Source organism: Dermacentor andersoni, chromosome 9 (genome assembly GCF_023375885.2).
Source record: "Dermacentor andersoni chromosome 9, qqDerAnde1_hic_scaffold, whole genome shotgun sequence".
Taxonomy (NCBI): Eukaryota; Metazoa; Arthropoda; class Arachnida; order Ixodida; family Ixodidae; genus Dermacentor; species Dermacentor andersoni.
Window position 1 is genome coordinate 18,305,986 of NC_092822.1, and position 12,972 is coordinate 18,318,957.

General features: G+C 46.5%; 1 protein-coding gene across 1 annotated transcript in view; it reads left to right on the top strand.

Moving 5' to 3' along the window:
• The window catches only part of LOC126527480 (ATP-binding cassette sub-family C member 3-like), a 61,483-nt gene that overhangs the window by 11,563 nt on the left and 36,948 nt on the right, over positions 1–12,972 (top strand). Inside the window, exons 4-11 of the mRNA XM_050175311.3 lie at positions 899–1,039; positions 2,728–2,862; positions 3,775–3,845; positions 3,930–4,046; positions 6,616–6,747; positions 7,784–7,946; positions 10,344–10,595; positions 11,461–11,664. Coding sequence (XP_050031268.3) covers positions 899–1,039; positions 2,728–2,862; positions 3,775–3,845; positions 3,930–4,046; positions 6,616–6,747; positions 7,784–7,946; positions 10,344–10,595; positions 11,461–11,664 — 1,215 coding nt within the window. The remainder of the gene's footprint in view (positions 1–898; positions 1,040–2,727; positions 2,863–3,774; positions 3,846–3,929; positions 4,047–6,615; positions 6,748–7,783; positions 7,947–10,343; positions 10,596–11,460; positions 11,665–12,972) is intronic.

The following is a 12,972-nucleotide window of genomic DNA, read 5'->3' on the forward strand; positions in this document are numbered from 1 at the left end:
TCATGATCCCCTAGGGTTGGCTCCAGCGTTGTCTTTCAGAGCTGGCTCGTTAGCGTCTCTCGGCGCTACCGCGCGAACGCTCTCGTGCCACTGCTCCTGCGTTCGTCGTCGTCATTAATTAATAAAGAAACACTAAGACGTAACCAATTTTACAGTGATTTACAGCGAAGCTGTTAAGAGCTAGTTCCGCCAGGATTGTGTCGGTGTGTCGACACAGAACTGTCATGAACAGGGTTGGCTCCAGCGTCTTCTTCCAGGGCTGGCTCGTTAGCGTCTCTCGGCGCTACCGCGCGAACGCGGTCGTGCCACTGCTCCTGCGTTCATTGTCGTCAAAAATTAATTAAGTAAAAAACACAAAGATGTAACCAATTTTACAGTGAATTGCAGCGAAGGTGTTAAGGGCTAGTTCCCCGGGATCGTGTCCGTCTGAAGACGAAACTCCCCATACGTGGGTCGATCGCGGCGATAGTGCAAGGCCGGGACGACCCGCGGTGGAGGTGAAGCAGGCGTGAAGCACTCCCTATACGTGAGCCGACCGCGAAGATGGTGAAATACCGACCGGGCCTACCCGCGGCGAAGGTGTAGCAGGTGTTAAGAAATCCCGATACGTGCGCCGATCCTGAAAATAGTGCTATGTCAGGCCGACCCGCAGTGGAGGTGCAGTTCGCCATTAAGGGGCCCACATTCACAGCTTCGCTGGTCATACTACTTCACAGAGTGGAAGGGCACTGAGGCTTTTTTTTCTATGTTGTCGTCCAGCGTGGCTTGAGACAGAACGCTGCTTAATGAGTGGCACAAAGCTATTAGGGTTACACTTCTGTCAAACCTGGGCGTATCCCTGAAAGTTCATCTTTAAGGCACTAAGTTAAACGAGCCTATCGATTTCACTTTCCGGCAGGTGGCCCTGCTGCTTCTCGTGTGGGTACGATGGAGGCGCTGCCTTCCCCCATCGGGGTTCGCGTGTACGTTGCTGGGATTTTTGACTACGGCTACTCTTCTTGACGCAGTCCGAGAATGCACGTATCTGCGAAAGCATCAGGTAAGAAAACATCGGTACCCTAATTTTGAGTTTAAGAAGGTTATGATTGTTAGCAATGGTTTTCGATTAGTGAAACGTAAGTATTGAATAGGAGCATTTAAGAATGCTGGTTTCAAATGTCGAGTTGAATGTTGAATAGATTTCTTCTTTTCAAAGCTTAAAAAGGAATGCAGCAGAAGTTTGACGAAGAAGAGAGGCGCAAAGAGAAAGCTGACTTGTTCATTTCAACTAATAGTACTAGTACTATTTTTGTATGTCTTGGAGATCGAGCAGCAGTCCAAATACAAAAGGAGAAAAAATGTACTCAGACTTTCGCCATAGATATTGCAGTTCTTGGTTCGCATACAACTGGTTCATTAAATCTCCCTAGGAATTATGTGCATGGACCCCTTTCTAATATAAACAACGCTGCAATAATTGCAGTGGCCCTGTAAATATGCGATTATATCCTAAGGTTTGCAGATATCGAATAAAAAGGAATTCTGTAATCGGTTATGCCAACTCTAAGCGAAAGTATTCCACTCGCATTCGGTATTTACGGACAGCTACGCGCCTATAATTGAGAATTTCGTAGTGTAAAAAGCGAAGAACATAATTCACTCCTTCCAGTGTGTACTCTGTACACAAATATACCAACGGAACAACAAGTGAAGGCAAGACAAAAAAGAAAAGGATCTTTCGCCGATGCATCTGAGCAAATTACTAGACATAAAAGACAACTGTGTTCTTGCACCCTTAGTAGGTCCTTGGGCTCTGGCTTGCCGACTGCCCGAAATGTACTCAAGATTTTATATGTGCTTTACTATGTCCCGTTCGTTTCCTTCGCTGCACCCGACTATTTTCGAAGGCTTCACAACCTTCTTGCTTAGTACTTGTACAATGAAATAATCGTGAATTTAGCGCCAATAACGACGTTACAGATATGGGGGGACATGCACATTGGCGCTAAATTCATAATTACTTGACGCCACCACCAACAAGCTCAGCGGCAAGTCCTACTACTAAAGTCACCGCTGTGACTGGCGCCTTCCGGCTGTGCATTCCGTGGGTCTTGTCTTATGGCCACTTGAGGCTGCGATGCACGTTGCTGGCTGTTTTTCTCAACGATTCTTAAGTGTATATGGCGTCGGGCGGCGCGTTCCCATCGTCGCGATGGTTATACAGCCGCTTCGGGGCTCCGCCGCAGGCTGCTTTGTTGGCTCTGCTTTGAATCACGTTTGGTACCAACGATGCCGTCGGCGGCCACCACCGCCACATAAGAACAGTTGTGGAACACTTTTCTGTTACGTACCAGCGGGAGAGAAGGCCTACCAAAAGGTGTTTTCAACAAGCATTGAGCGCTTTGGCTTCCGTAAGGAAGCCGTAACGACTCATACGCAGAAAGATTGTTTTGATCGGGTGCTTTTCTTTTTCTTATGACACGAATTTACTAGCTGACGACACCAGATGTCGTCAAACTATCCATTTCATTGGCGGTGAAGAAGGAGGAGGGTGAGAGGGGGGATTCGATTTTGAGAGATCCCTAGCGTAATATACCACTTATGACAAACGGGCACTTTGGGTACGCTCGCAATTATGGTTTCGCTTCGCGTTTTAGTATCCCTACAAATGATATTGGCCAGCCATTGAAAGCCAGATGCCTGTAGCGAGACATTAACTTTTTCTAGAAGTATTCCTTGCTCTTTCAGGAAACCACTCTTACTAACGACTGCATCAGCGAAAGCGTCCTTGTCGTCACCTACTTGCTGACGGTCTGTACAGCCGGAAATTTCATTGGCGCCGGCATACGGGACCTCGTCGTTTCCAGGCCAAACTCAGTTCACGTAAGTTTCGATCGCATACACCACGCAGGACTCAGACACTTTCTGTCGATGTCCTCCAGGCCAGACGTAGACGACCGGCCATGGATTTCAATCTTAAAGTAACGGAGTGCTAAGTACTTAATTCATCACTTAAACAAAGAAGTACGGAAGGAGGCGGATGTGTAACATCCCTCTAACCGCTTGTGTGACATATTACTGTGCTCATGAGTAGGCAGCTGGTTCTTAAACGAGCGTGTGCTACCTCGTGGCATCAAGACTACCAAATTCGAGGCCCTCGCTATGCATTAGGCAAGAAGATGACGCTCCAAGGCTCCAGGGGGTTCATTATTTTGCCACTCACAACCATGCGAAGAAATAGGCAATGAGTGCAGAGAGAGAGATAAGTCATAAGGGAAAGGCAGGGAGGTTAACCACGCTGAGTACGGTAAGCTACCCTGCACTGGAGAAGGGGGAAAAGGAATTAAAAAGAGGAGAAGGAAGAAAGAAGTTCATAGTTTGCACTGTTACACACGCAAGCGTTCTTCAGTGAATCAGTCAAAGGCGGTCATACAGGCTGCTGCATTTCAAGAAACGCTCGAGCGCCTTTGTGGCCTTGCACATAGCAGACGCACGAGGCCGCGGACCCGCGATCTTCTCCTCTGTGAAAGGATGGTCGTCTTAAGTGCTCCATAGCTGTACGAAGGGCACTCCTCTCGTCTTCGTATGTAGGGCAGTCACACAAAAGATGTTTGGTTGTTTGTTCGACACCACATCTGCAGCAATTGGGACTGTCTGCCATTGCACTTTGGAATGAGTAGTCCAGAAAACATTGGGGAATAGGGGAATGCATAAAGCAAATTTTTATGTTTCTTTGAAATATACGAATGAGGTAAAGGGAAGCCTTTCTGTGTTTGTTTGCCTTCTTATGCTCAGGTTTACCAAGGATTCATGGACGAGGACAGCGTATCGATCTTCTCCAAGATAGCATGCCTTTCTCTCTACCCGTAAGCGGATCCAGGAAGAATGTTTGCCGTTGTGATCATGTCTCGTTTAGGTGTACCCGAACGGCGTTCTTTCCTTTGGTGCAGGACGTTCCGAGAAGCGAGGAAGAAAAAGGAATCTTCGATACTGGAAATTCCGTTGCTGCGAAGGGGCTTCCATTGCAAATACATGGTAGAGGCCCTCACGTCGCGGGTGTCAAAAGGGTATGACAGAACTGTATGCTGTTAGTGCAATTATATTTAGAATGCTGTTACGGTTCGATTAATTGGCTAAGCAAATACGAATGATGTGCGGCCGTCTTTATTATAGCTCTTCTGTGGCTCTAAAAATGTACGTTCTATTTTTTTTACCTTGCTGTGAACCTCTACTGTCCGCTTGGCCGCTCTTTTCCCGACAACTATTCCGCTAAGCACAATGACCTAATGCTAAGACCACTTGTACATTAAGTTGCACATTGCCTTGAATTATTAGCAAAACTCCGAGACCGGACATCACATGCCTCCCGTCGTATTTAATGAGGAGTGCGACGAGAAGATACTGGGCCCAGCCAGACGCTCGTCACGTCCGCCTTAAAAGGCTGGATCCCGATATGAAATTTCCTATTCTGCGTGGAATTCCTCGCCCTCATACATGCCTGATACACAGACTGCGATTAGGCGTCGCCTTTACGCGCAAATATTTGCACATTATTGGACGGACAGACTCCCAGGACTGTTCAGTGTGCGGCGCTGTAGAGACTATGGAACATGTGCTCGTGGTGTGCCCTGAGTATGCGCGCGAAAGACTGACAATGGCAGATACCTTGAGACATTTACACAATGGACCACTGTCGGAGGACCTCTTGCTAGGCGCATGGCCACAGAGTTGGCAGACGACAGAGACAATGCGTGCTCTTTCACGTTTCCTAGGTGACAAAGGCCTGGACTCACGCCTGCGATACCAGTTGTGTAATGTGTCCTTCACCTCGTTCCTCCCATTATCATCCCCCATTGTGAACCTTTTTCTTCCCCTCTTCCCCTTCCCTTACGTAGAGTAGCAGGCCAGATGCTCCATTATCCGGCCGACCTCTCTACATTTTCCAGTCATTAAAATACTTCTTCTTTCCGAGGCGATTTCATAAAGTGCTCAGAACGGATACGAAACAGATGCATGCGCAACTGCATGAAAGTGCTTGAATCATGTTCTTGCCGTCAGGTTCTAAAAAAATGAGGCTATTTTCGTCTGGACCCTTCATCCGTCATTGGCGATTAAAAGTACTCTTGAAGAGCATTCAAATGCTACGGGATGACTTTGACATCTGTGGTACAGATTGACATCAACTCACCGACCCTCAACCCCACAACGCTGAGTATTCATATCTGTGCTAATAAAAAGAAACTTATTTTTAGCATAACAAACATCGAGAGGCGATGACATTGCCCACCTGCATGGAAATGCCGCTTTCAGCACCTAACCGTCGTATTAAAGTAAAAAGTGGGGTTCTGGCATTATTAACATACGAATAAGCAAGGAGACTTCATTTGGTTAGTTATTAACGCACGGGATTGCTTATCTGTTTCCAGTGGTCATTTTTCACCGTGCCCCCTTTTGGAAACGCTGGCTAGGGGCTGTAGCTTCCATTGTTCGCTCACTGTAGGTCATAGCAAAGGCAGCAATTCAAGCGATAAACAAATAGTGCGTCTCGTGGCCGGGAAAAGGAAACAGACTCTGGAACATCCTTTTTCGCGCATATCTAAGGACATAGGCATTGAGCCGAACGCGATATATACCCTACTGTAGCCCGAAGACAATTTAGGGACACACTAATGTCAGATTGGAGGGACGATGAAGGATCAGTTAGGCCAAAACTGTGGGTAACGATTCTAACTTTTTGTCGGCTGAACTTTGGCTTAGAAAAACAAACAAGAATCAGAATGCAACCACAGTGCGGGCACCTCTTGCGCCGAGCAATCTTTGTAACCGTAGTCACTTTTTAGTCAGGGAAAGTCCTAGCGTTGGCACCTTAGTGAAAAAGTCCCCAGATTTAGCGAGTGCTTGAGTGACCTTAATCGCCACTTTGCCCGTGTTTTAGTTTTAGTGACGTAACTAGCTGGTGAATTACCTTGGAAAGATGTCTCCAGCGACTTTCGACAAGTTCAATGTCCCCCTTCCCCCTCTTGTACATGCTCATGAGTCATTGTGCATGAACATACGCTCGAGAGATAGAGATGAATCTCGAAATTGACAATTGACGAGAACTTTACTGAAGTGTCCTGAGGAACATGATTGGGGGGAGCCGAAGGCTCTCCAATAAAGTTGGTGGCTCCGCCCACGGCGGGACCGGGAGGTGGTGACTCTATGCGACGTCGCGGGCCCTCTGGACAGCCTGTAGTGCGTGAAAGAGCTTTTCAGCAGGCGTCACACTGGAACTTGTATGGAAGTGAAAAATTCTTGTGACGCGACTTGGCGACATTGCCAAAACAAAAAACAAAAAGTCGCCAACACTGGCATGTCCCCTAGCAGAAAGGTTGGCACTAGGCTGAAGTTATTGGCGCACATTTAATAAAACCAAGTATCTGAATACCTGTGAACCCTTTTACTTTGTATACCTTCGCTACTTGTTGTCTCGATCGCGTGCGCTTGCTGATCGATGCGTAAATGTCTATGACAACAGCTATGTTGTACATCATGCAGTGGGCCACGCTATTCGAGGCGACTCGAACTGTAGACTACGCAATTGAGTCATTCCTTGGTGGTGCTGTGGAATCGTACTTTCTTGTGTTTCCCGAAAAGGCGCAGGTCTCGATCGAGGAAGCCGGCCTTCCTGACCAACGTGTTTAAGGTGCTGCGGATCGACGTGCTGCGTCTGACTCTGTGCACCGTGGCTTACTTCTTTTGCATCTTTGCAAGGGTCCCTGCGCTCGAGTAAGTTACCTCCTTCGCCAACTTGAGCTGAGGCGCTACTCTTTTTTGGGCGCTGTTCGGGTTTCATTCATTGTTTGATTAGCAAAGTGCAACGTCCCAAAGAAACACGCAGCCTATCAGGGGCGCCGTTGTAGAGAGAGAGAAAGAAAGAGTTTAATGAGAACTGAAGACGTCAGCCTCGGTATATGCGTGGTTAGCTACTTCTTATGATGTGTTTGATACAACAAAGAGCAAAATAATACTGGCGGCTGAGATGACAAAAAAATTAAATTATGAATAAACAAATCAAGCCGAGATGACCAACAAAAGAAAAAAACTATATATAAGACCTGACTGGCGTAACTATAGCAGCTGTGCCTTCGTGGATTCGATTGGGTTTCAACTTTTGTGCCAGGGCCTTAAAAAATCACTGACCTGCATTTGTTCGTGTATACTGAGTAAAGCCTTTGCTGCTGGCCACGCGGTAACATAGCGGCGACATTACATATTACATGCCGTATGTGTGGGTTATATATTACCTCGCCATTCTATCCACAAAGTTGCTCATACCAGGCCTTACATTCTTGACAAATTTATTCCTCAAAATTTTGAGAATGACAGCTCACAAACAAATGTCATGAAACAGAACACCTTCAGCTTATCTATTTTCTCTTGAAGTGCGAGACAGTAACAAAGTTTAAACCTGAAAATAATGTGATTTTATTGGTCCGGTGGTGCATTACCTACGGGATCGGCCTATAAAAGAGCTTTGAAACATACCTTATACGGAAAAGTGGTGGTAAAGTCGCTAAGAGAGACGATGACTTTAATTAATAAACATAAATGAAATTTTGTGATGGCAGGATTCAAACAGACGACCCCTAGCACAATAGATCGTTTTTAGTTGGCTTACGTTTACTTGAATTCATGCTGTGACTACAGCTTCGAGTCTTACACTATTCTAAAATGTTGCTATCGCATTCATTGCTTCGCATTTATGGCGAGACTGTGATATTTTATTATGATTATTATCATTATTTCATTTTCTTTTTTTTAGACTTGTTATCAAGACCAGTGGCGAAAGCGATATGACCATAGCATCGCTTCTCTTCGTTGCAACTTGCGTGGGAGAGTGGCTCATCTCTTCTTACCACATGGATTTACTGGCTATCCTTGGCATCCGCATGAGAGCTCTTTTTCAAGGAATAATATTCCGAAAGGTATTCATCTGTTCACCTATTTCCACTCGCGCACTGAGTGGCAAGCCGACATTACCCTCGGTCGTCAGTCGGTCGGACCGAAGGGCGGGCGGATGTCCTTTGATCGTTAGTCGATCGGGCAAGCGTTTTGTGGTCGTCAATCGTTCAATCAAGCGGATGGAATTCCTTCATGCGACGTTAATGCGATTAGCATTCTTTAAAGATATCTTTTCGCTTGCCTATGTAACCGTTCCCCCGCCAACGTGAGTCACCAAATAGTCCATGCTCTAATGGGTGCAGCATCGGGTGGCTGTTCTGAGTGAGCAGGGTTCGATACCAACCGTATCACTAACTTGGGTAGCTAGTTATGTACCGCTCTTCAGCAAACCTTCTTCACGTCAATTTGGGACACTGGGCATGTGCCCTTGGGTATGTGCCGTTCTTCAGCGACAAAAAGAACAGAAATATTTCGCCTGGTGCTGGACGGAATCGGACCCAGGGTATACACACTTAGAAAATCTTGCCTGAATATATATTCATACTCACGGCATGCGCGGACTTCGCGGCGGTGCCTCTAGATGGCGCAGCGGGTTCAGTGGGAAGCGCGAGAGAGGAACCCGACGCACACACGCGCCATACATAACGCGTATCTGCAGCAGCAATGCAGTGCGTCGCTACATTGTTTTAATACTCATCGCGCGCATTACCATCGACATTCATTGTGATGCAAGTTCTGCCTGAATTTTACAGCAGCCTCTAGTTGGTCGGGCTTTCTCGCGGCGTCGTCCTCACAGGAACACAAAAAACAAGAACCTTCAGCGATTAAAGAAAAAAGTGCATCACTTCTTTACAGCATACGCATACATAACATACAGCATAGCATTCGTTTAAATGCAGAAAAATCGCAAAACAAACATCCGAACCATGCACATAATGAACGATAAGGTGCTCCTGTTAGCAATGCGAAGCACGTAGCGCTCGTTGCGTACGTTTCCCGGTAAAGATTACTGTTGCGCAAGCTACCGTGGCGACGGCAGCTTGCGACGTGGGGAGTGGTGTCACTAGTCTTTCGTATATAAAAGAACCAGCCTAGCAACTGATTTCATGATTGCTGCGGCGCCACTACGGGTAGGCAATGCATAGTTAGGACTCCCGAGGAGTAGCGTGAAAACGAGGAGCAGCAAAGGGAAAAGAAACCGCAATACGACCAGTGGCGGCCTGCTGCCGCTTGTCGGATTGCCGTGGAATTCTTGCACAGGGGAAGTCCTCGAGTCCACTGATTGCCCTCCACTGTCTTAATAATGCGCCGGAGGAGGAATTGAGCAACAAAGCACTGCAGCCCCCTTCCGAAGTTGTAGTAGTGGCTTCCGAAAGCTTCACTGGACAGCCACTTTCGCAGGGCTGCGATGGCGAGTCAATTTTTCGCCCATCGTAATGAAAAAAGAGCTGAACTGCAACTTGTTTTGCGTTAGCATTCTTAGGGTGCTTCACGCATTTTCCAGAATCTATCTATCTATCTATCTATCTATCTATCTATCTATCTATCTATCTATCTATCTATCTATCTATCTATCTATCTATCTATCTATCTATCTATCTATCTATCTATCTATCTATCTATCTATCTATCTATCTATCTATCTATCTATCTATCTATCTATCTATCTATCTATCTATCTATCTATCTATCTATCTATCTATCTATCTATCTATCTAGCCCACTAACTAACTAACTAACTAACTAACTAACTAACTAACTAACTAACTAACTAACTAACTAACTAAGAGTATTCCTACCTAACTTAGGTCACTGGGTATGTGCTACTCGGTCTGTGCTGGTCTTCAATGAACCTCTTTGATGACAGCTTGAGTCTAGGGGTAGTGCCAGGTGTTTGCCGTTCTTCATTGAATGTATTCAAGTTCCCATCAGTCGTCGGCCCACAAAGCTGTGAAGGCACTTTTGTCTTTCTTGAGGGCGACTGGCCTATGTGAACGCTTTTGACTTGTTCAAGCGCTCCGCGTGCGTGCTCGAGCTCACCATGGCTTTGGCGCCAGAATGGCGCGCGTCAGATTGATGGAAACAAAGCGCTGCATGAGCGGCGGTCTGTGTGCGGCGGTTGCTGCGGATCGCGCCCACGCGTCGCCCACGCGTCGCCCACGCGTCACCCACGCGCCGCCTCTCTTGATCCCCCGATTAGCGAGGCAGTCGCGCCACATTTCATTCCGTTTGCAACGTGCCGCACCAGACAGATTGTTAGCGCCAGCCAATATATCACCGAAATAAAAACACGTGTACAGCTGCGCTCAAATTTCGCATTAGGGGGTGTCGTAATCGTCGGCGATTTTTTGTTTTCGTTAGCTCTGATGAGGGTTGTAGTAAAAACTCGTGCGAATTCGCCTCACATCCGGGACGTGCAGGCGACGCTGCTCTCCCCCGCGGCTGCCCAACCTACTGGCTGCGTGGCCTCCCTTCTGGGTGTGGACTGCCTGCAGCTGTGCAACTTCGCGTACGCACTGCCGCTGCCCATTTGTGGCACCCTGACGCTACCGCTGCTTTTCTGGATGCTGTCCGAGAGGGCCGGAGTTGTGCCGGCCATCTGCTGCGCCGCGTGGGCGCTGGTCACGCTCCTCGCACCCTTGGCCTCACTGTACGCACAAAAGCGCATCTGGGTGAGCATCGTGTACGGTGTCTTTGTCTTTACACGACGGTGTCAGACCCTCGAATCCCGACTGTGTAGATTTTGGTTGTGCATTACCAGAGTTAGCCAACTTGTGTTGATCGAAAATCCTCTGCGAGCAATCACGAGAGGAAGGACAGCTGTGATGCGGGAGCAGGCTCCGCTATCTGGGTGTGAATTTTCGAATCTCATAATTCTCGGAATTGCCATTGTCTGAACTACCGGTAGACGTTTTCATTATTATGATGGTAACGCAACTAGTCAATATTGATGATCGAATGACGTGTGCGTTGACCTCCGTTGGGCGACGTTGTTTAGAAAAGAGTACTCGCGGTCATCACTGATGCAGCGGTACACAAGTGTTTAAAAAAAATTATACGTATATTAATGCTGAGTAATGTGTGAATATCAGTTTAGAGAATTTCATACAATCTTAGGTGTTCATGCTCCTGGCTTAGCCTGCAAACACTCCAGTGCTGCGCAGTGCATGCGCCTGCGAAATGCATCCACGAGACTCTCATAGACTGTCTTGTAAAATATTCAGATAACCTGGGAACCAACGTGCTTTGTGGAGGTGTAGTGGAATTTCGCTAGAATACCCCAGTGTTTCACTAATGCGTATAATCGTGAGTAAGTTTTGATAAGTGATTTTAATATCACTTTTTTCGTCTCTTTCCCATTCAATTACTTAAGGTGGGGCGCGTGGCCACCGTTGAAAGATGGCGCGACGTGTACACGTCCCAAAATTCTTGGCCACGATTAGTTGAATGTCGCACTCACCTTATTTGGCTTGCTTAATTAAACGTGTGTTGAGGTTCAGGGAAACGGGCGTGATGTTCATGTGTCTTGCTCCCCAGGATGTGGAAATTAAGGCCCGTGACGAGAGGCTCAAATCCATGACGGATCTCCTGTGCAACATCCGCGTCGTGAAGATGTACGCCTGGGAAGACGCCCTGCAGGCGAATGTGCTCAGCTGGCGGAAGGCAGAGGTCAAGTGCCTGCTTGCGGTTAACTTGCTCGACGCTGTCCTGGACTCTGTGTGCAGTTCCTGCAGCACCGTGGTACGTCACTCAGCGGAACGGTCAGTGAAGAAACTTGAGAGGCCGTATTATCGATCGATCAATTTTGCAGCGTTAACTCTCAATCGACATTGATTGGGTAAATCAGTTAAAGCGGATTTAACGAAATGTACGGCTCAAAACCTGACAGCGTTGTTTTAACCATGGAGGAAGGAAACTAACTAGGACTGAACATTGCGTCATACAGCCTGCTTCGCAAGCAAACTGGATGACATTTTATTAACGTCTATTAACCTCACAAATATCTTGGCCTTTACATAACTAATGATCTGTCATGGAATATGCATACTAATTATATTACTGCTAATGCCAATCGCATGTTACGATAACTTCGTCGTAACATTTCTGCTGTTCCTACTTCGGTAAAATTGACGCTTCACAAAACCCTAGTTCGCTCAAAACTAGAATACGCATCTGCCATTTCGGATGACAATCAAGCATCACTAACCCTAAACCTGGAAACGATTCAAAATCGAGCAGCTCGCTTTACTTTTAACTATTCCCGCCATACCAGGGTAACTTGTATGAAAAAAACCCTGAATCTGCCAGACCTTTCATTACGTCGCAAATGTGCTCTCTTTTGCCTATTCCACAAGCTTTATCACTGCAACCACGTGCTAAAGAAGCAAGTTCTCAACCCACCTATCTACGTTTCATCCCGTTCTGACCACAGATATAATGTTGCCGTCCCATCCTGCCGAACGAACAAGTAACATGATTCTTGTTTACCCCGCACAAGTGTCGACTGGAACCATGTTCCTGCCTCCATCATTCAGATCGCAGATACATCATCATTCAAAACAACAGTCTACCACGCTATCACTTACCGTTTTTTCTTTACACCACTGTCTGCATATTACTGTGCTTTGTTACGCATCACTCCTTTCTGTAGTGCATTCGGGCCTTGAAATTATGTATAATAAATAAATAAATAAATAAATAAATAAATAAATGAATAAATAAATAAATAAATAAATAAATAAATAAATAAATAAATAAAATGTCCGTGAAGCCATCCACTTCGCCTTTTCTCTCTCTCAAAAAGTCGGCTTGAACGTGATCGTACGCTAGGCTTACTCTTTTCAGCGTGTTTGGTTCCCGGTAGGTTTTAATCGACGCGCACTTATTTCGGTGCTTTGCCACCCCCTTTGTGCACATTTGTCCTGATATGATGGTGCAACTTCACTGGTTAATTTAAACGTGCACTTTAATCGTCCTCAGTTGCTACGTGTGAGTGCGACAACCTCACCTTGCTGTCGCATATGTTATTTTCGAAAGAGCGCGCAGTGA